General features: G+C 41.4%; 1 protein-coding gene across 2 annotated transcripts in view; it reads right to left on the bottom strand.

The window, feature by feature from the left end:
• The window catches only part of ptpn9a (protein tyrosine phosphatase non-receptor type 9a), a 218,168-nt gene that overhangs the window by 135,319 nt on the left and 58,217 nt on the right, over positions 1 to 24,632 (bottom strand). Inside the window, exons 1-3 of one of the 2 annotated variants that reach the window (XM_060853565.1) lie at positions 21,673 to 21,750; positions 9,075 to 9,218; positions 2,210 to 2,299 (exon numbers count right to left, since the gene is read on the bottom strand). In XM_060853565.1, coding sequence (XP_060709548.1) covers positions 2,210 to 2,299; positions 9,075 to 9,128 — 144 coding nt within the window. In that variant the 5' untranslated portion in view covers positions 9,129 to 9,218; positions 21,673 to 21,750. Of the gene's footprint in view, positions 1 to 2,209; positions 2,300 to 9,074; positions 9,219 to 21,672; positions 21,751 to 24,632 lie in introns of those variants that run through there. The other variant, XM_060853564.1, reaches the window with a different exon arrangement.

Below are 24,632 nucleotides of genomic sequence, written 5' to 3'. Positions count from 1 at the left end.
TAGGAGTGCCATCCTGCCTCCCTCTTTATCTCACTTTGTTTGTCCTCCCTCGTGTGCTTACCTAGCTACTCTTTAAGAGAATATAGGCAGAACAGTATCCATGAACTGATAATTGGACCCTACTGTATTACCCAGCAACAATGTCAGTATCTGGATTAGTGGTGCTGGAAGAGCACAGCAGTTCAGGCAGCATCCGAGGAGCAGTAAAATCGATGTTTCGGGCAAAAGCCCTTCATCAGGAATAAAGGCAGAGAGCCTGAAGCGTGGAGAGATAAGCTAGAGGAGGGTGGGGTTGGGGAGAAAGTAGCACAGAGTACAATAGGTGAGTGGGGGAGGGGATGAAGTTGATAGGTCGGGGGCGGGGGGAGGGTGGAGTGAAGATAGGCAGGTAGGACAAGTCATGGGGACAGTGCTGAGCTGGAAGTGTGGAACTAGAGTGAGGTGAGGGAAGGGGAAATGAGGAAACTGTTGAAGTCCACATCGATGCCCTGGGGTTGAAGTGTTCCGAGGCGGAACATGAGGCATTCTTCCTCCAGGCGTCTGGTGGTGAGGGAACAGCGGTGAAGGAGGCCCAGGACCTCCATGTCCTTGGCAGAGTGGGAGGGGGAGTTGAAATGTTGGGCCACGGGGCAGTGGGGTTGATTGGTGCGGATGTCCTGGAGATGTTCCCTAAAGCGCTCTGCTCGGAGGCGTCCAGTCTCCCCAATGTAGAGGAGATCACCTCAGGAGCAACGGATACAATAAATGAAATTAGTGGATGTGCAGGTAAAACTTTGATGGATGTGGAAGGCTCCTTTAGGGTTTTGGATGGAGGTGAGGGAGGAGGTGTGGGCGCAGGTCTTGCAGTTCCTGCGGTGGCAGGGGAAGGTGCCAGGATGGGAGGGTGGGTTTTTGGGGGGGCATGGAACTGATCAGGAAGTCACGGAGGGAACGGTCTTTGCAGAAGGCGGAAAGGGGTGGGGAGGGAAATATATCCCTGGTGGTGGGGTCTTTTTGGAGGTGGCGGAAATGTCGGTGGATGATTTGGTTTATGCGAAAGTTGGTAGGGTGGAAGGTGAGCACCAGAGGCGTTCTGTCCTTGTTATGGTTGGAGGGTGGGGTCTGAGGGCAGAGGTGCGGGATGTGGATGAGATGAATTGGAGGGCATCTTTAACCACGTGGGAAGGGAAATTGCGGTCTTTAAAGAAGGAGGCCATCTGGTGTGTTCTGTGGTAGAACTGGTCCTCCTGGGAGCAGATACGGCGGAGGCCGAGGAATTGGGAATATGGGATGGCATTTTTACAAGAGGTAGGGTGGGAAGAGGTGTAATCCAGGTAGCTGCAGGAGTCGGTGGTTTTGTAAAAAATGTCAATGTCAAGAAGGTCATCATTAATGGAGATGGAGAGGTCCAGGAAGGGGAGGGAGGTGTCAGAGATGGTCCAGGTAAATTTAAGGTCAGGGTGGAATGTGTTGGTGAAGTTGATGAATTGTTCAACCTCCTCACGGGAGCACAAGGTGGCGCCAATGAGGAGGAAGAGGTGGGGAGTGGTGCTGGTGTAATCGACAGACATAGCTGGGGCCCATACGTGTGCCCATGGCTACCCCTTTGGTCTGGAGGAAGTGGGAGGATTTGAAGGAGAAATTGTTAAGGGTGAGGATCAGTTCGGCCAAACGAATGAGAGTGTCGGTGGAAGGGTACTGTTGGGGACGTCGGGAGAGGAAAAAAACGGAGGGTTTGGAGGCCCTGGTCATGGCGGATGGAGGTGTAGCGGGATTGGATATCTATGGTGAAGATGAGACGTTGGGGGCCGGGGAAACGGAAGTCTTGGAGGAGGTGGAGGGCGTGGGTGGTGTCTCGAACGTATGTGGGGAGTTCCTGGATTCGGGGGGATAGGACTGTGTCGAGGTAGGTAGAGATGAGTTCAGTGGGGCAGGAGCATGGTGAGACAAATGGGTCGGCCAGGGTGGTCAGGCTTGTGGATCTTGGGAAGGAGGGAGAACCGAACAATGTCAGTAGCTTTCTCCTCAAACTTCTGCCAAAAAGTCCCTCTGGGGTACTATTTAGATCCCTGTTCCCTGGAACTATGATTCCATGTATAAATGCTTATTTCACGATGTGGTGAACTGTAGATGCTAAACATACAGCGAAGGATAACATTTCCTGTTTATGGTGCTCTCAACCACCACCAAGTTAGAAAATCATAAAGGAAAAGACAAAACACAAACTTACCAAGATGGTGAATTTGCCACTCAGCAGTTCAGACCTAAGAGGCTCTTCATGTGGTTTCAACTTCACAATCCCTTCTTTCAACCTTGTATCCTGGAAATAAACCAAAGGTATTTCATTTACTCTATAAAACTGCAAGAAAAAAAGTGTTCACTCTCGCCATGATATTCTACAAATCATTACCCAGCAACCAATCGGTGAAGTACGTTACCACAAATATATTTTCAAATGACAAGGTACTTTCCTGTAAACTCTATGACTCTAATTCTTTTAAGTGAAGTATATTCTGTGTTTCAACTCTGGCTTTGCAAAGATCACATCAATTTAATTTGTGGGGCTTCTTGATACAAAAGTCTGAATTACTTGTCAACAGTGGATCTTCATATTTAGACACTCAATAAATGCAGATAATCTAGAAAAATGGGAATGAAAGAGCTACACATCAGCAACTGTTATGACTTTCATCTAATAAGCAAACTTCAGTTTATCATTTTCATATTCTCAACAACACTTTACCTGCTAAGTTTGAGACAGTGTGATGGCAAGTACCTTTCTTCCTTTTTAAGATGTATGCATAACTCATTCTCCATTAAAAAAGACAGTCTAACACATCTAGAATTGACGGATAAGATTTAGGGTCCACTGCATCTATCTCTGATGTTTGCAGCTTCCTTCTTACCCATCATATCCCTGAATTGATAATCTTGGCAGAATTCAAGTTGCACCTGAGCAGAGAAAACCACATGTGCTAGAAACCTGAAATGCAACAATTAAGCTGGCGTTTTCAGATACACGCAGTTACCTGCAGCATCACAGGCACGTTACCTTCATGAGCGGAGAGTGCAACTCCTGCAGTTGATGAAAAACACCAGCTCTTGTCAATGCACTGGAACATGGTGCTAATGTCATCATTATGCACGGGGATAGGAAACTCATGCTATTCATTTCTGAGTTGTGCAACTGTAGCTGTTGCCCCTTCCTCAGCACACCCTCTTCTCCCCACTTCCCTTAGGAATTGGAACAGCAGGTGAGGGAGAGATAATTCTTCCTTAGAGTTTCTGGATTAACAGTTGTCCACCTGTTTCATAAATGGGAGATTTAGACTTAAAAGAGGAGGTAGGGGTGGCAGTAAACGCAGATGTATACAAAAGAAAAACAGGTTTGATCAAATTCAGCTGTGATAAAAGTTACGCACAACAGGATCATGCGTCTTTTCTCTCTATAGTTGGCTTGGTTATATTGCGCCATTATAACGATTATAACTATATTATATTCAGCATCAGTTATTTTTGTTGAACTTAAATAATTTTTAAAAAGCATTTAATACAATAATTCTACTCCACAAAATGCCAATTCCAAAACAAGACAAATTTCTTATCCTGCACTTCAACACCAGCACCATGCAAAAAACAAACTGTCGATCTATGGTGGGAGTGAAGTCCTTTCCAGGGCAATTCAATTTAGGAAACTGTACCTGCTTCTGGACAGACATCAGGCACATGCACCTAACAAGATAGGCAAGGACCTGAACAATCAGATAACTGACAGGAGTCCAGTAATGTTAGTGGCGTTTCTCTCTTCACTGAGGCCGCTTGATTGACTGACTACATCCAGCATTTTATTTTAATATTTTAATATGCAATTCATAGTTGACAATAAGGCACTTTGTTGTCCATGTGAAATAATTGCAGCTGTGATGAAGTGACATGCTATTGCACAAGTATAGGTGGGGAACTACCGTATGTACTTGTGTATAGGTCGAGTTTTGGAGACTGTTTTCCAGGCTGAAATTAGGGGGTCGACTTATACACGAGTTATTGTTTGAGGGGATGGAATTCAAGATTAGCATGAGTGAATCAAAAAAAAACAAGAGCTAGATCTCTATATAAAATCATAAACAACAAAAGGAAAAAGAATTATGGCTATTATTGAATATTAATCTGCAAAATAACTCTCTCCATTCTGCGTGCTACGGTAGAACGGTACTGTCGTACCGTTTTCCAGTTATCAGTACCGTAATGTGCATGTAGGTGTGTATATATGTGCAAACGTTAATAGGCATACCAGCAGGTGGTCAGGCTATCTACCTGGGGTATTTGTACAACACCCAATTCATGAAATTAAAACAGAGGAACAGTAAAAACAAAAATAGTTTCATAGTATTTTATTAAAAGAAGACCGCATGAAACAGTAATAGTATACGATAAATACTTTACATTAAAAAACTAATATTCAAAGCAAAAAACTCTTCTCACAGTATATCACAAATATTATGGAATAGCTGCTTAAAACTATAAGTTACCAGTAATGCAATAGTCCATTAGAATCCTTCAAATTCACTGTTCTCATCGGTTGCACCACAGAATAATTCATTTCAGTTGTATGGGTCAACCGTATCGTCGTGTGGATCATCTTCATCTGCACTGTCAAGGGGATCATCAATTGATTTGTCATCACTTCCATCTGACCATACAGTCATCCTCTGTACCATCAAAAGCATTAGAAATTTCACATTTTTTGAAGGCTTTCACAATAACTTCAGTTTTCATCTCCTTCCAGGACCCAACAATTCACTCTCATACAGTTGCAAGTAATGGAGCACACATTGCCACCCTAAGCTTTCTTCCCCTTCTTGCATCCAAGTGTCCCATTTCTTCCGTACTAAATCCTTAAAAGGTCTACTGATGCGAACATCCAGTGGCTGCACCATGGTCATATGGCCTCCAGGAATCACTGCAATGTCAGAATTGTTAGCTCGAAGGTCACTGATAACACTTATTACTCTGTGTGGTCTGAAAATATCCCAAACCAGGAAGCATTTTTTTTTTCCTTTCTAAGGCCACCTGGTTGCATATTCCAGGCCTCCCTAATCCAAGTTTTGCAGTCACCTTCATCCATCCACCCTTTTTAATGAATGAGGACAACAATGCCTTTGGGAAATTTCTGTTTGGGCAGAGTTTTCCACTTAAAAATCACCATAGGCTTTAATTTTGTTCTATCTGCCATACAACCAAGTACCACAGGGAATCAACTCCTTTCATGGCCAGTAGTCTTAACCAAAACTGTTTTTGCTCCAATCTTGGTTACAGACAAAAAAAAACTGCAGGTGCTCCACTCTTGTCCACAGTTCTGTTGTCTGCCGTATCAAAGTTTATTGGAGTTTCGTCCATATTGCCGATGCATGCGAGCCTGTACCCATTTTCCTTCCAAGTTCTGACGACAAAGCGATGGACCCTATTAACCTTGTTGTTAAGTTCTGCTGGCAGGTGTTGGGCAATCTTGGTTTTCTGTCTAAGCACTAGATCATACCTTTTCATAAGCCTACTGTACCATCCAGCTCTGGCTTTGAAATCACTGAATCCATTTTTTTTTTGCTTCATTTTTGGCATGCATTCTTATACACTGTCGAGTCAGTATGCTTCCAGTTGGACAACACTGAATTATCCAGTCAGCAATCTTTTCTTCTGGTTGTGGCCACTGGTTCAGCTTTCCTCGGTTTGCATACTTATGTTTTGGCTGTGTGGCTGTTTTCCTCCAAGCTAGGACAGGTTTTTCAGAAAAACAGAATTCCCTTCCAGCTACGCTATTGTTATTTTTCTCTGTAACTACAATAACTTTCAGTTTAAACGGTGGTGCATACTGGTTTCTTTGGAATGCCGTTTTGTCAGCGAAGTTTGGGGGAGTTTCACAATATGTTCAAAGCACAACTGTATGCAACACCTACTTCCAAGAAAATGAGGCAACAGCAGGGAGACAAGGTTGAGTGCTGCCATAAGATGCTTTTATATTTGCATGCACAGGTCAAGTATGTGTATGTAAATATTACACAGAAATATATATACACACACACACAGCATATATAGTTATCAACACTAAATTTAACGATTTGAAAATCGCATTGAGCTTATACTGGTGTGCGTAACATGTGATGACACAGGTATTGAATCAAAAATGTGCAACTTATGACCTTTAAGGATGTATATATGGTCAGGAAAAAAAACCCTGAAAAACGAGGGTCGACTTATATGAAACATACTAGATTTTTGGCCAAAATTAAGGGTCCAACATATACATGAGATTGACATAGGCGTGGGTATATACGGTATATGCCAAACAAAACATTACAGTCCTTAAGCTGCATTTGGCATTGGAGAAGAAATGAGTCAAAATTACTTTCAGGCTGTACAGTTACATGAGTGCGTCAGCACACAAGCCAAGTGAAATGTTGGTTGGCTTCCACAGATGGAATGGAGGACAGTGCACAACACATTAAATGCAATTCTAATCAGAATACAAGACAAGGGTTGGTCTGGCATTACTTGTTGTGTTCCCAATTCCGAGTTGGCAGCAACGACTTAGAGTGCCTTTAATTGCTAGCACAGAATGCAGCAACCTAATCCAGTCTATCCACAACTATGTTTTTATTCAGGGCGAAAGCAGGGTAGAAGTGGAATCAACAGCTGTGGGAAAGAATTTGTCCTTTGCACATGGCTTATGAATTATTGTGTGGGATCTGAATTTTTGGATACCCTCCAGTTGGACTTTAGGCAGTTTGTCTTCATCTATTGCTTGAATCCCAAAAGGAGCTGAAAACAGGAGACACACACAAACAAATGCACACATAGATAAGTACAGCAGTCTTTCGAACTAGGTCAGTAAAACTCAACATGGAGTGAATAGCAGTTCCTTCTCAATATCTTTTTCTTGAATAAGTTCAGTAATAAACAAATTGTCGGTGGCCATGCATTATTTATCTTTAAGAAATATACCCCTTCCCTCGCCTTATGGTTTTCCTTTGCTGCCTTCTACTTAAGCAGCGATAGAAACAAATAAAATGGAAAAGACACAAAAATGAGAAAATTATCAACTGAAAAGCTGCAGTCCCAAACAGAATTATTCATCTATTCGAAACCTCAAATGTTGAACGCGCTCACATCTGGTGACTCCCTCACAAAAGAATAACCGAGTTAAATGGGGATACTTTTGTTTAAGCAAACTAGGAGACAAGCTAACTGAGAAAACAGCCAGCCATTAGGTATCACCAAGTTTGGTCTTAAAAACACTGATGTCTGTTGAAGGAAGGAAAAGGAATGAATGTGGTATAGGAGAGATTTCACAGCTTTGACAAGGAAAGGTGTGTAACTATTGTCATGGTCGCCACATAGACCAATAACCTAAAAGAACTAAACTTAGCAAACTTAAGCAAGCAAAGGAAAACAACTAGCAGCATTTCACTTATTACATCTTTTATTTTAACAGTCAAACCAAAACCAATATAAATGAAACACAAATTTACAGGCAAACTGTCTTCAGCAGAAATCATAAATTACACTTTATCAAGCCAACAATAACCAATCCTACAGATTTTCTGGAAGTACCCTTAACATACATGGTACTCCATGACACTGTAAAGGTTTTACAAAACTCGGTAGTTCCTCAGGTAGAGTTCAACTCCTTAAATTCACACAAGAATTGGTTATTGAGCTGCCTCCACCGGAAGTTTTATTCCAGCCAAGTTCCGCTGCCACAGTCATCACCAAAAGTCATCACAATTCACAGAACCTTAACATGGATCACAAAACTGAACACAAGAGAACTTTTGTCAGTTAACAATATTAAGAAATATGGAACCAAAGTGGGGAAAATGGGAATTAATAGCTATGGGGACTTGAGAAGCTGAATATTCAAAAACCAGCATTAATCTGAAGGAAGCACAAACTTTCCATGCCATATGACACTATATAAAAAGCAACTAGTGTCAAAGGACCAGTAAAAAGTTAGTAACAAAACTATACCCCTCCCATCCCTTGTATTTTGAACAGTTGTTCAAGATAAGAACCGAAGAAATAAGAATAGACAATATATAGTTTATCAAGCCTGTTCCATCATTCACTCTCATAACAACTCTCTACCTCAGCTCTATTCTCCCCCATTCTAGATATCCTTAGGTTTACAGTACAAGGATTTCAGTGATTTTGATGGTTAAAAACATGCACAGAATCCAACAGAAGGAAGGGAAAGGTAAGTCTTGCTGATATTTAAACACTCTCCCATCTCTTTAGCTCATTTAAACAAAATCCCAGGGAAACATCCTAATTTGTTTAAATATTAACACTTTAAGCAAAGAACAACAACAGAATAAAGAAAACTTTAAAAAAAATACTTCCTCACTTTTCTTTTTGAAAGTACACTTTTGAGATGCATGTAAGGAAGTAAGGCTCCAATTGAGATTATTTAGTTCCTTCTGATGTCAAGGTTCAAGGACTTTTGTTGCCAGTATAACTTCTTTCTGTTTGAACATATTTGCTGATCATTTATTTGCAAAACTAATGAACTGGGTGAATGCGATCTATCTGCTTCATATTTGCATAACCATAAACCCTTCAGTGGAACATATGATGCAGAAACAAAGAACGTCGATGTTCAGCACAAATAAACTGCAGAACACTCAAAATTAATGCAAAATAGTGTTACCCATTATGCAAGTAATCGAGAAAACAAGGATGATGATATCATAATCCACTCCTTTCCCCACATGCAGATTGCTCAGTGTGCACAAAACAAATCCATTTCTCTCTCAAATACACATATTGACAGATACATGTCGTAATGGGATAATTTTTTTTAAAAAAGGATTCCACAGAGCCAGGTTATGTCACAGAGAGATCAAAAAGCTGACAACCTACATAATCTTGCAAGAATCATAAACAAGAAGAACTTGGTAAAAACAATGACTGCAGATGCTGGAAACCAGATTCTGGATTAGTGGTGCTGGAAGAGCACAGCAGTTCAGGCAGCATCCGAGGAGCTGCTGCGCTCTTCCAGCACCACTAATTCAGAATCCATTAACAATAAGAAGTCAGCCTACCCGGTATGAGTGGAATAGTTCAATGGCACGGTAAACGTCAAATTTTCTGGCCATTAGAAATTTGACTGCTGCGTTCCAGGACAGGGGAGAGACACCATGTTGCGTTGTCCACTTGTTGATCTCTTCTAGAAACTGCTTGGTGGCCTGCAAGACAAACAAAAACAATCACAAGTAAAATATGGCTTGACGGGGACATACACACAACCTAAAATGAGCCCCAAATTCCTAACAAATCCCGACTTTTCACTCAATCTGAAGTCTAACATAGAAAGTGAGAGCAGAATTTGTAATCTTTTCAAACCAAGATTAGAGACACCATCAGCTCCTTGACTGAAGTTCACACCTTAGCTGAAAATGTGTTGCTGGAAAAGCACAGCAGGTCAGGCAGCATCCAAGGAGCAGGAGAATCGACGTTTCGGGCATGAGCCCTTCTTCAGGAATCTTCAGGATTCCTGAAGAAGGGCTCATACCCAAAACGTCGATTCTCCTGCTTCTTGGATGCTGCCTGACCTGCTGTGCTTTTCCAGCAACACATTTTCAGCTCTGATCTCCAGCATCTGCAGTCCTCACTTTCTCCTGAAGTTCACACCTTATCCTACTTGAAAATATCAAAGAGATATCTGGGATGTTGGAAAGACAGAGGCATCTTATATCACACTATTGTACTGAGGCATGCCCAGGAGGACATCCTCCTCCTCTGAATATTGGCAAGGGAATAACCAAAAAGCCTTCAGCAATGTACAACCATGATAAAAACATCTCACAATAAATCCAGATTTTAAAAACACGATGAAACACCAAGCAAATTGAAATATTTGAGTTTTTAAAAAGAGTTACACTACAGTGAAAGAAACGGTCATCATAGTTCTTAGCAGAAACATTGCCCCAGAGCCCAAGAGTTCAGTAACAACTAGAAAAGAGATGAGTTTCTAAATACACACAAGGAGGAAACAGCTGCAGAGAAATGCTTTACTATCGTGCTTAGAATGGTGTGAATTCTCACCAGGAGATTTTAAGCCAGATGGGTTGGATCTGGGATAATCCACACTGTCGATTTCAACAGCTTCCTCATCTCCCCTCCCCCCCTATCCCAACCCAGATCCAACCCTCCAACTTAGCACCACCCTCTTGAATTGTCCTACCTGTCCAACTTCCGTCCCACCTATCCGCTCCACTCTCCACTCCGACTAATTGCAACATTTAAGAGACACCTGGATGGGTATATGAATAGGAAGGGTTTGGAGGGATATGGGCCGGGTGCTGGCCGCTAGGACTAGATTGGGTTGGGATATCTGGTCGGCATGGACAAGTTGGACCGAAGGGTCTGTTTTCATGTTGTACATCTCTACGACTCGATCACCATCACCCCCCACTACCTAGCATTCCTAGCTACCTTCCCCCCAGCCCCCGCCCCCCTTGCATTTATCTCTCAGCCCCCTTGGAGCCCCCACATTCCTGATGAAGAGTTATGCTTGAAACATCAACTCTCCTGCTCCTTGGATGCTGCCTGACCAGCTGTGGTTTTCCAGTACCACACTTTTTGTCACTGAAAGCTGTATTCATTGCTCATCTCTAGTTGTCCAAAGTAGCCGAGTTTTGTTCTGTGGTTATCGACAGTTTCACTGGAAAAACTCCCATAGTTGAGTCACAGATTCCAGGATTTTGACCAGCAATGAAGAAGGAAAACTATTGGCCAAATAGCGACTTGGAGATGGATGGTAATCCCAGAGTTTTGCTCCTCTTGCCCTTCTTAGTAGCAAGCCTAGGAAGTGAAGCTGAACTAAGTAGCATGTCACAACTCATTGTATCTCTGTCAACATACACCAGCAAGTTTGCTGGCGGTGTTAAAGAATCATAGATCAAATCCTCATGCAAAGACTTTCACAGCTTCTTGTTGTGAGGATATAAATACGCAGTTACCTTCCGGAAAGTTTATTAAACTAAGCTCCTTGCCCAGAATCCAGTTGATAAATGTCTTTAGATGTAAATCAGAAAGAGAATGTCACCTTCTCTATTCCTTCACACACTGTATGTGAAGAACTAACAAACAGTACTTTAATAACGAAACATCAATTGTGCGAGCTAGCTAACCTGTTGAAGTATGGCAAGTTTACCAAACTGAAGCTGAAGGTCCCACTTTGGAAATTATTCATGAATTCATTCTCTGGGTGTTGCAGAGACACAATTTAATAAAGAGAAAGCTTTCCAAGTTTTTGAAGCTGGGATTGAGGCAGTGAGATTATTGACTGGAAATGAAGATCAAATTGCCTATCTTTTAGGGAAAGAACGTAAATAATAAAATGGAAACCAAAGACATGTCAGTACATTTTTGTTTAAACCAAAATGTATTTGAATTGCTGGGAAGCATACAACTTCCTGAGCCCTTGGGTTTCCAAGGTCAAGTTCTATTCATCATCGCCCTGTCTAGATTCCTGGAATGCAAAGTAAATCTTCAGGATTATTGCAAACTTAAAATAGCCAATTAAAGACTTGGGACATGTCCAACACACCACACATTTCTTAACAAGCTAATTTAAAATCAGAAAGAACCTGGGTCGGTGTGGACTTGTTGAGCCAAATGGTCTGTTTCCACACTGCAGGGATTCTAAGATAAAACCAATATGCTCTAAGATTGCTGCGGATCGGAGTGCCCCATCTGACCTCGAAAACTGAGCAGGACAAAAAACAAGATCTCCCCCCTGGCAAGTGCCACAGTAACAGCTTATAAAAACCTACAGGTCAAGCCATACATTGAATTGACACCAACTTCTGCTATTTTCATTTATACGTTCTCTAGGCACATCTTTTGTTACTTTACCTGGCCATCGCCATGTCTTTTGGGCTGGCAGCATAACCCCTTCCTGATGGAGAAGGGCAGAGAGAGAGCGCACGAGAGAGAGATTTTGCAGGTGTAATTTGTTGGTTGCATGGCTTTTATCTCTTCCAAAGGGGCAAAATATAAGAACCCAAAGATTACTTTCACTCAATCTGCAAGCAATTGATGAGCCCAGTTTAATAGCACTGGCTCACTACCTAGTAATGCACAAATTCTAATGCAAAAACCGCTGAGTTACCATCAAATGTCACAAAGTGCAATCTACAAAATGTCTGTGTTTTGATTTTGGGAGAATCTCACGCCCTACACCTGAATATCCTAAACACTGGCTAGACTTTCTCGAGCTCCCATTTTTTGTTAAACCGGGAGTTGGACATCTAGGAAGAATCTGAATCCATGCATATTCAAGTCTTTACCCATTTTCCAGGATCTGGTTATAGATGCTCAGAAACAGCACACACATCTGAATGACAGGAACTAAAACAAATAGAAAATCGTGAGAATACTCAGCAAGTCAAGCAAAAAGTGTATATAGAGGAAGACAAACTAATGTTTCACATCTGCGCAAAGATCAGATGTGGAACATTAGCTTGGTTACCCTGTCCTCAGTACAGGGCATCTTTAGAGGAAAATCCATTCATTACAGTTAAATATAAAAATGTGCCATTTTTGACTTCTCAACCAGTCCTCTTACAACACACAATAGCACCTATTTTGCCATAACTTATCATGAGAGATATCATCAAGATTAAACCCTTCCTAGTTTTTGATCAAACACCTCATCCTGACCTACAACTCAAAAACCATGAACCACCAGTTAAGAAGCCTCAACTATAACTCTTTGCCTTTTACCTTAGGACAATCTCAATGAGTTGCCGTAAAGCAGATTCGTCCCATGGATGGCATGACTAGGCAAATTAACAACAAAGTCCATTTATAACCAGAACAAAAGAAAGGTATTTATTTTGGAACTGAAAAGTTTAAAAGGCACAAAAAACACTAATATCTGAGCTGAGTACAGCTGCTCATCTTCTGACCAGGGGAAATATACTTAAAGTATTTCGTCAACAATCAAAGAATACACTGCAGGTTATAAATGATTTAGAACGGACTGCCTGAAAGGGTGGTTAAAGTCAATTCAAATAGAATTTGGATACCTACTCTAAAATCGATTAACTTGCAGAGGTTTAAGCAAAGATCAAGGATTAGAACTAATAGGACCTTCAACAGATGATGATGGGGATCAGATAGCCTCCATCTGCAGGAAGGGATTCTACATCACTTAATTCATTTGCTGTAGAAATATGCCGAATTTGTTCTGGAAAGAAGACACTAAAGTAGGTTTGCATCTGCTATGAATGTCAGCATGGTATACGTCATGAATGCTACATGCCTTCCTGAGAGCCAGTCACTAGTGGAGTCAATGGGGATCTAGGTTAAGGCTGCTGACCTTCATCTGCATGAGTGGTCAGGAAGAAGGCAAGAGGAGAGGAAGGGGAAGACAGCCCACAGTTTACTGACATAACATACAAGCACAAGTGCTGGCTGTTACTGGAGATAAATAGACAAGTTTATATGCACTGGGGACTGTGGAAATGGATTTAACACTTCCGTTTAACCTTTGATTGTAAATCCGTTAAATCACCGTTCCTGAACTTTTCTTGAACCATGAGACACAAAATCAGCTATTTGACAAACACCTTATTGACAGGACAAATAAGACACATGGAGGAATGTGTCTTACAAGAAAGACCTGGTTCACACTACAAAGTTTCAACTTTGACAAAAATATGTTGCAATTACAAACAGATGAACTGTAAGAGGCCTCAGTCATATCTGTACAGAAACATTGCATTTGCAGTACTGAAATGATTCAGCACTAAGCCACCTTGGTTAAAGCATGTAAGAGTTTCACTCACTGGTTGTCTTTGCTGATGATTTCTAAGAATTATTAGTCATATAGAAAAAGCCCACATTGTACACCGATACATAGCCACAGATAGTGATCAATCCTGCATATGCAAAGCAATACAGCACCAGTGATTGCACTCCACCACAACCTCAACTTGTAACACAGGAGCTACTGTGCATCTGCATTATTAAAACAGTTGCTGCTGCGTTTTATAGATATTACTCATTTCACAATGCAGACACAAAGTCATTCATAAAAAAGAACCACAACTCAGCACTTCAAAATCGCAAACAGCAGACGTACAGACTTCCAAGGTTGTGAACTGCGCCTGGCATCAAGTGTAGACAGACTACTATGAGCTGACTAAGGTATTGATATGACCGTCAGAATATTTGTTAGAAGCTTCAGTCTAACTTTAAGGAAGCTATGCTTACTCTGGTTATCTTTTGGAAAATTACATAAATATTTAGCTCTAAAATTGCTAAAATATCACAAGGATGCATTCAATTGACTGAAGTGTGTCCCAACAGTGAGAAACACTCATTGGAAAGAACTGGTTGCAGCAAAAGGAGAATAAGGGAGGGATGAAGTGGAGCAAATACTGAACTTTCTCCAGCTGTCAAGCAACAAAGCAATTCACGTTGTCAGTTGCCTGTTTTTTCGCTCACGTGTTGTGTTGCAGAAAGGGAAGTGCAAAACACTGGAACTTAAATATTGCAACATAGAAGATTGGAAAAGTGGACCATTCAACCCCTTGAGCCTGCTCCATTTTTCAATATGATCATGAATGATTATCAAGCTCAATACCTTGATCCTACCCTTGCCCAATATCACTTGATCCCTTTAGCCACAAGAGCTATATCTTTTTCTTGAAAACACAACAGTGTTTTGGTTAGGCTACTGTTGGAATAAGCACCCGGCCCATATCCCTCCTATTCATATACCCAAGCAAATGCCTCTTAACTGTTGCAATCGTACTAGTCTCCACCACTTCCTCTAGCAGCTCATGCCACCTCTGTGTGAAAAATTGGCCCCTTAGGTCTCTTTTATATCTTTCCCCTCGCACCCTAAACCTATACCCTCTAGTTCTGGACTCCCTCACCTCTGGGAAAAGACTTTGCCTATTTACCCTAGCCATGCCCCTCAAGATTTTATAAACTTCAAGAAGGTCACCGCTCAGCCTCTGACACTCCAGGGAGAACAGTCCCAGCCTGTTCAGCCCCTCTCTATAGCTCAAATCCTCCAACCCTGGCAACATCCTTGTAAATCTTTTCTGAACCCTTTCAAGTTTCACAACATCTTTCCGATAGGAAGGAGACCAGAATTGCACGCAATATTCCAATAATGGCCTAACCAATGTCCTACACAGCCGCAACATGACCTCCCAACGCCTGTACTCAACACTCTGACCAATAAAGGAAAGCATACCAAACGCCTTCTTCACTATCCTATCTACCTGCGACTCCACATTCAAGGAGCTATGAACCTGCACTCCAAGGTTTCTTTGTTCAGCAACACTGCCTATGACCTAACCATTAAGTGTATAAGTCCTGCTAAGATTTGCTTTCCCAAAGTGCAGCACTTCACATTTTTTGAAAATTAAACTCCATCTACCACTTCTCAGCTCACTGGCCCCTCTGATCAAGATCCTGTTGTAGTCCGAGGTAACCTTCTTTACTGTCCACTACACCTCCAATTTTGGTGTCATCTGCAAACTTACTAACTATACCTCTTATGCTCACTTCAAAATAATTTAGATAAATCACGAAAAGTAGTGGAATCAGCACCGATCCTTGTAGCACTCCACTGGTCACAGGCCTCCAGTCTGAAAAACAACCCTCCACTACCACCCTCTTTTATTCTATCTTTGAGCCAGTTCTGTATCCAATGGCTAGTTTTCCCTGTATTCCATGAGATCTAATCTTGCTAACCAGTCTCCCATGGGGAACCTTGACAAACGCCTTACTGAAGTCCATATATATCACAACAACCACTCTGCCCTCATCGATACTCTTTATTACTTCTTCAAAAAACTCATTCAAGTTTGAGAGACATGATTTCCCACATACAAAGCCATGTTGACGATCCCTAATCACTCCTTGCCTTTCTAAACACATGTTCATCCTGTCCCTCAGGATTCCCTCCAACAACTTGCCCACCACCGACGTCAGGCTCATCAAATTGAATTAGGAATTTTCCTTCAATAGCATAGATCAAACTTGCAGCTTCTCCACGTACAAGAATAAGGGCATCAATTCATGGAACAGCACCAATTGAAAGCTCATCTCCTAGTCACTCACCATCCTAGCCAAGTACAGTTACTTCACAGACACTGGGCAATAACCAGAGAACTCCTTCTGAATAGGGCCTGAAAAGTGCAGCCGTTCAAGAAATTGCATTATGGCTACCTTTCCAAGGGTAATTAGGGTTAGGTAATAACAATGCCCATGTCTCAAGAATGAATGAAAAAATAACAGTGCCAATTAGACTTCTGGGAGACATTGGAGTGTGGCATGCTAAGCTCACACACTGGATCATGCTGCTTCTGGCAAATAGTGTCTTCATAATGAGACTACATTTAATTTTGTTTGGATGACTTAAATTTATTTTCCTCAATCCGTCAAAACTTATTTCTTTAGTGGAATTAACTGGGTTTAGTTTTTAAAATATATCACTGCAAATTCACGAAGGGCACTGGAGGTTTTACTTAAGGATTCTGTTAAATCAATTGATTGGTAATAATGGTCTGCTTTGCAGTAGATAGCTGTTGTGGGTTTACTTTAACAGTGATAAACTTAGAGAGGTGCTTGTTTTACATAATTCAGTTGGACAATAGCCTGCGAAAAGCAAACTGACTTGGAGGAAAGACTGATAAGAACAAGCTGTCCAATAGATTTCTCATTTCTGAAAAGAAAACCTTCTCATGGAAGTGAAATATATTTCTTCGTTTGAAAGAAGTGATTAAGAAAAATCTCAAAATTATATTTCTTGAGCAAGCTGTATCTGAAAACCGGCAGCGGCAGCAATGTATGATTAGCGAGTTGACCACACCTGCCAGGACATCACAGCAACAGACTCTGGAACATCCTACACTTTATCCTTTTGTCTTCAAACTACCTCCTTTGCTATTGTTACAGTTACTAATCTCTGCTGGAGAAATCTTTCTGATCTCTTTTTCTGAAGAGAGAGTGTGCATATGTATGTGCACGCACTTTGGGATATTTAGAGGGATTAGCATTTGAATTATTACTGACTGTGATATCAACCAATTACTGCATCTCCATTGAATAACTTAGGATTGTGCTTATTAAGAAACCTAGTTGGTAGAAGTTATTGCTTTAAACCTGATTTGATAAGATATTTAACAGCTCATCCTGGTAACTAGAAGAACTATTTTTACTTGAAGCTGCAACAGCTTCAGTTCTAATAATCTACTGTAGGAGTGTCTATACTGATTCATAAACATTAAAAAAAACTACTGAACAAATTGGCTTCCTTCTGTACCACAAGTGACTCTATTCACTCATACATTACACAAAAAAATTGCCAGAATGTAAGAGCACATTTATTGAAAACTTAAGTTCAAAGAGTGATGTAAATTTACATCTTGAATCCACAATTTAAGAAAACAAACTTGCATTGATCTGGTGCCTCTCACATCTTCAGGGTATCACAATGACCTGATCAATCAATTATATAATTTTTAAACTAGCAACCGCTATATGGAAGTCAATTGGTTGAGTTGAATTTCTTGGACACGAAAATGACCAGCATATATACTTGAAGTTACCATTTTCCATGGACTGTTTGAGTAGTGAAGACACTTGCAAATTGAAATATCTGTTGAATATTTCAGAAAGTTACAGAAGCAAAAAGATTATTTAAATTGATAAACGTTAGAAAGCCTTCCGAGAAAGGTAAATAACAGTTTGCATGTCCAGGGAAGGAGAACAAGAGAACATTCCAAGCAAAAGCTAAATAGCAATCAGCTTGAGAACTTGAATTCACTACCCACCTTCCAATGAGCCCCCACCTTCCCCACAAGGTTTGATACCATCTTCCACTCACCCACATTCTTTTTCACAAATTGGTCATATTTGACATCTCACACTTATGAGAAATATCAAACTAAATGAGTAAACACTTCTGAAATGGAATTATTTTGATAGGTTACATTTACTGTTATTAAAAAAAAAGTTTATACATGAAGTGGGACTTGTCAAATTAACTAAATAGTGCTAGTCAGAAGAATGGATCATGGAAACCTACTGTGTATGTTAGAACTGTCTCACTCAATTTCAAAAGAAATTCAGTTGCAGACCCCAAGAGAACCAGACTATCTGTCATGATCAGTCAGAGATTGCTGATTGGCAAGGGAATCAAGAGATAGAGAAAAAATAGACAGGTGACACTGAGTCCACAATCAGATCAGCCACAATCTTATCAAAAGGCAGAGCAAGGTCTAGGAAGTGAATTGCCTACTGCTTCAGCTTAATACATGTACATATACAAACCATTCCAGGTCAATCTGCCATTCCCAGTCAGCAACCAGAGTAGCACGTGCAACAATTTCAACTCATTACTGTGTGTGGGAAATGCTGTGTGCAAATCATTTGCTATGATTTATATACTACACAAATGCTTCATTGGTTGTAAAACATTTCAGGATTTTATTTTAAAAGAGCCAGAGAGATATACAGCACGGAAACAGACCCTTCGGTCCAACTCATCCATGCCAACAGATATCCATTTGCCAGCACTTAGCCAATATTACTCTAAACCCTTCCCATTCATATACTCATCCAGATGCCTTTTAAATGTTGCAACTGTACCAGCCGCCACCACTCCCTCTGGCAGCTCATTCCACACGTATACCACACTAGCCTATTCAGCCTCTCCCTGTAGCTCAGATTCTACAAACCTGGCAGCATCCTTGTAAATCTTTTCTGAACCCCTTTCAAGTTTCACTACATCGTTCAAATAGAAGGGAGACCAAAACTGCACACAATATTCCAAAGGTGGCCTGATCAATGTCTTGTACAGCTGCAACATGACCTCCCAACTCCTGTACTCAATGTACTGCCCAATAAAGGAAAGCATACCAACACCTTCTTCACTATCCTATCCACCTGAGACATCACTTTCAAGCAATTATGAACCTGCACACCAAGGTCGCTTTGTTCAGCAACACTCCCTAAGACCTTACCATTAAGTGTACAAGCCCTGCTAAGATTTGTCTTGCCAAAACACAGCACCTCACATTTATCTAAATTAAATTCCATCGGCCACTCTTCAGCCCATTGGCCCAGCTAATCAAGATCCCATTGTAATCTGAGGTAACCTTCTTCGCTGACCATTACACCTCCAATCTTGTTGTCATCTGCAAACTTATTAACTATGCCTCCTATGTTAACATTCAAAATCATTTATATAAATGACAAAAAGCAGTGGATCCAGCACCAATTCTTGTGGCACACCACTCCTTGTGTCAGGCCTCCAGGCTGAAAAAAACCCTCCACCACCATTCTCTGTCTTCTACCTTCGATCCAGTTCTGTATCCAAATGGCTAGTTCTCCCTGTATTCCATGAGATCTAACTATGCTAACTAGTCTACCATGAGGAACCTTGTCGAACAGTTTACTGAAGTCCATAAATATTACATTCACTGCTCTACCCTCATCAATCCTCTTTGTTACGTCTTTAAAAAAAAACTCAAATCAAGTTTGAGACATGATTTCCCACACACAAAGCCATGTTGACTATCCCTAATCAGTCCTTGCCTTTCCAAATACACGTTAATCCCATCCCTCAGGATTCTCTCCAACAACTTGTCGACCACGAATGTTAGGCTCACCGGTCTATAGTTCTCTGGCATATCCTTAACACCTTTCTTAAACAGTGGCAGCACGTTAGCCAACCTCCAGTCTTCCGGCACCTCACCTGTGACTGTCAATGATACAAATATCTCAGCAAGAGGCCCTACAATCACTTCCCCAGCTTCCCTCAGAGTTCTAAGATACACTTGATCAGGTAAAGGGGATTTATCCACTTTCATGCATTTTAAGACTTCCAGCACCTCCTCCTCTGTAACACAGACATTCTTCGAGATGTCACCATCTATTTCCCCACATTCTATATCTTCCATGCCCTTCTCCACAGTAAATACTGATACAAAATACACATTTAGTATCTCCCCCATCCCCTGCGGCTCCACATAGGCTGCCTTGTTGATCTTTCAGGGGCCCCTATTCTCTCTCTAATTACCCTTTTGTCCTTAAATGTGTTTATAAAATCCCTTTGGATTTTCCTTAGCCCTATTTGCCAAAGCTAGCTCATGTCCCCTCTTTGCCCTTCTGATTTCCCTCTTAACCATATTCCTACTGCCTTTATATTCTTCTCAGGATTCAGTCAATCTCTGTGCGTATACGTGACATATGGTTCCTTCTTTTTCTTAACCAAAACTTCAATTTCTCTCATCACCCAGCATTCTGTACACCTACCAGTCTTGCCTTTCACCTGAACAGGAACTGAAGTAATGAAAAGTACCATGGAATTGCAAATTTTTCTTTCCATTGCCAATGTCACTGAAGTTCAAATAGATGTTAAACAATGAAAGAAAGTTTCAAGTATTACAGGTAACTGAATACTAAATGAATCATATCGACGTGTGTGTTCTGGTCAGAAAGTTGCCTGAAGACAAATGGATTTCAATTCTTCAGCATAAATGTACTTCACTTCTGCTTTTTACGTAGGATGACCAGTCACTTCAATAGGAACCTTGTAGTAATTCAAGTTCAGGAATGTCTATTTCAGTTTCATTCTTGGTCTTTTCTATCAATGGCTACGATACTTGTTCACTTGGAGTGGGATGACCATGTGGTTACCTCAACTTGACTCAATAGCTATACTCCCAAGTTAGAGCCACAAAAGCACAGAACGTTAAAGTATCTACAATGAGTCAGTAGGTCTCAGATTCAAATCTTCATTCAGGACCTGAGTATCTTACCCAGGCTGCCATTCCAACGTAGCACAAAGAGAACATGGCACTGCCAAGGCCCTATTTTTCACAAGATAGAAATTAATGCCCTGAATGCCTGCTCTGCTGAGCATCAGAAGTCTCAATGGAACTTGAAGATGAGTGGCGAAAGGGAGGACTGCAGATGCTAGAGATTATTGACCAGGGAAATTAGTACTAACCACTCATCTTCAAGTCAAGAGGGTGGTGCTGGAAAAGCACAGCCAGTCAGGCAGCAACCGAGGAACAGGGGAATCAACATTCCGAGCAAAAGCCTTTCCTCAGGAATTTCTATGAAGGGCTTTTGCCCAAAACATCGATTATCCTGCTCCTTGGATGCTGCCTGACCTGCTGTGCTTTTCCAGCACCACCCTCTTGACTTGAAGATGAGCGGTTAAGTACTAATTCCCCTGATCAATATTCATCAATGAGCCAAGCCTACCAAATATATAGATGCTGTCATCATTTACCTCATCACTGTGTGCAAAATGGTTCCCATATTTATTTAAAGAAAGAATGACATTCAGTAACTTGAAGCTTTTCACAATCATCACACAATACAGTGTAATCACTGGTGTTTTAAAACAAAGACTGTGCTCTGAAAACAGTTCACTGCCTATGAAGAATTTAGAATCATCATGAGGTTATGTGCAAAATAAATGCAAAATATTCCTTTGTTTATGATGCTCTAACAGTATGGAGTTCATTTGCGATTGTGTGGCCAACCCCACCAATATAGACCTCAAGCAGAAACAAACAAATTTAACAGGATCACACAAACAAATTGGTGAATTGGTGTTATTTCATGCTGCAAATTAGCAAGCATTAGAGGTACCTCAAAGTTGAAACAGGTGCCTGGCTGAATCTGTGGTCTCTTGCAAGGCTAGGAGTACCACATTTAATTAATCTCAGTGGCCCAGATCTAGGGAAGGAGAGAGAATATTCACTTGTAAATTCTCAATAGAGATCTACCACATCAGATCATTGGAGAGATACAAAATTAGAAGACCATTTAAAAAACAGCAAACAAAGCACTATAAAAATAAAACTGAAAAGGAGAAAGTGATGTAAAATAAGTAAAGAACCTTGGTACACCACACTTGGAGGACTGTGAATAGCTCTGATCTCCGTCATACAAAAAGGCAATAAGCACCAAAGAAAGTGCAGAAAAGATTCATGACAATGACATAAGAATGCCGAGGATACACTTATCTGAAAAGGTGATACAAAACTTGGTGAGGTGGTAAACCATGAGGATGGTCTTAGATTACAAGAGGACATAGATGGGCTGCTCAGTGGCAAATGGAATTCAATCTGGATTAGAGTGAGGTGATGCTCTGGGGCAGGACAAACAAGGCGAGGAATCCATGATGAATGGTAGTACCCTGAGGATCAAAGGGAACAGGGTGTGCAGGTACACTGGTCCCTTAAGGTAGCAGGACAGGGAGATAAAGTGGTTAAGAAGACAACAGAAACAGAAAGTGCTTGAAAAGCTCAGCAAGTCTGGCAGCTTCTGTGGAGAGAAATCAGAATTAACAATTCAAGTGACACTTCAGCAGAGGTGAGAAATATTACCTGGATTGGAGAATTTTAGTTACGAAGACAGATTGGATAAGTGAGGTTATTTTCCTTAGAATAGAGAAGATGGTTTTGCGTAAGATTATGAGGGCACATTCAAGGAAGACAGGAAGGAACTCTTTCCCCTTGGTAGAGTGATCAATGTGGGCATAAATGAAGGTAAAGGACAGAAGGTTTCAAGGTGATGTGAGAAAAAGTAATTTCACTCAGCTGATGGTGGGAATCAGGAACTCATTGCCTGGAAAGGTGTGGAGGCAGAAGCCTTCATAATATTTAATTACTGCAGTATTTAGAAATGCACTTGGTCAAAGGCTGGGAAATGGATTAGGATAGTTAGGTATTTGTTTTTCAACACTGTAGACTGGATAGGCTGAAGGGTCTTTTTCTGTGTTGTAATTTGAAGATGCCGGTGTTGGACTGGGGTGTACAAAGTTAACAATCACACAACACCAGGTTATAGTCCAGCAGGTTTAATTGGAAGCACTCGCTTTTGGAGCGCTGCTCCTTCATCGGGTGGTTGATGATCACCTGATGAAGAAGCGTCGCTCCAAAAGCTAGTGTTTCCAATTAAACCCGTTGGACTATAACCTGGTGTTGTGTGATTTTTAACTTCTGCGTTGTAGATCTCTACGAGGCAGCGATGGACGATATCCCCAGGTTTGAGCTGACAAGTGACAAGCCCTCATTCACGCCACACGTATGCCAGGCCATGACAGTGTCTGATAAGGCAGAATCTGTCACCCTTTGGTTTCCAATGGCAATGATTATTGAAAATCATTGAACCTGCCGCACAGTGGGAGCATGCTGGCCCCATAACCCAGAGATCAATGGATCAAAACCATCTTCTCCTATTTTGTTTGCATGTTCTCCCAGTGTCTGTGTGGGTTTCCGCCAGGTGCTCTGGTTTCCTTCCACAGTCCAAAGATGTGCAGGTTAGGTGGATTGGCCATGCTAAATTACCCAGAGTGTTTACAGGGATGAGTAGGTTAGGTGAGTTGTGCATGAGAAATGATAGATAACATGGTTAGGGTAGGGGAATAGGTCTGGGTGGGATGCTCTTTGGAGGGTCACTGTGGTCTTGTTGGGCCAAATGGCCTGTTTCCACACTGTCGGGATTCTATGGTCTCTATGGCTGGGGCTTGTCTATTGAGAAAAGAGCAGATGAGAGAGATAAAGGGTTGATACGGAAAGGATGTTTCCACTTGTGATCAAGAACTAGAGATCACAAATATAAAACTGCGAACAATAAATCAAATAGGAAATTCCAAAGAAGCTTATTTACTCAATGAAGAGAATGGGTTTGAGGTGAGCAGCATAGATGCATTTAAGGAGAAGTTAGTTAAGCACAGAGGAAGACTGGAATAGGAAAATACATTAATGTAATTGGGTAAAGACATGGAAAGAGGACAGCATCAATACTGGCCTGGACCAGTTATGCTGAATGGCCTGTTTCTGTGCTATAAATAACGCATACCAAAGGTAAGCATTTAAAATGTAAAGTTAAAATTGACATTGTCCTACTGGACCATCAGGGACTGTTCTCTCAATAGAGAGAGAAGGCTGATAGTGGATTAATCTGAGGGCCACCATGCCTCAGCCACAGGGACAGATTGATAACCTCAGCTGGCTTGACAATTGAACCCACACCATTAACATCACTCTGAAACACAAAACAGCCATCCAGCTAAATGAGCTAACCACACGAGGGGTGCAAGAGAACATGGAGGAAAGCTAAAGTTGGTACCATTATTCAAGAAGCCTGATAGGGATAAACCAGGAAACTACAAGTCAATCAGTCATAGGGAAAATATTAGAAAAAATTCTGAGGAGCAGATTCATCTCTGCTTGGAGGAACAAGGATTAATCAATGATAGTTATCACAGCTTTGTCAGGGGGAGATCATGTCGAACAAATTTGATGGACTTTTTCAATGAGGTGGCTTAGGCGTGTTGATAAGGATAACGCAGTTGATGTGGTCTAAATGGACCACCAATGGCCTCCTTCTATAAAGACTGCAATTTCCACGTGGTTGCCAATGCCCTCCAACACATCTCATCCACATCCTGCACCTCCACCCTCAAACCCCACCGCTCCAACTGTAATAAGAACAGAACCCCCCGGCGCTCACCTTCCACCTTACCAACCTTTGCATAAACCACATCATCTGCCGACATTTCTGCCACCTCTAAACGGACCCCGCCAGCAGGGATGGATTTC

This window comes from Hemiscyllium ocellatum, chromosome 42, assembly GCF_020745735.1.
Source record: "Hemiscyllium ocellatum isolate sHemOce1 chromosome 42, sHemOce1.pat.X.cur, whole genome shotgun sequence".
NCBI lineage: Eukaryota > Metazoa > Chordata > Chondrichthyes > Orectolobiformes > Hemiscylliidae > Hemiscyllium > Hemiscyllium ocellatum.
Note: the sequence above shows the minus strand (reverse complement) of the source record. Positions and strands in the feature narration are given on the sequence as shown.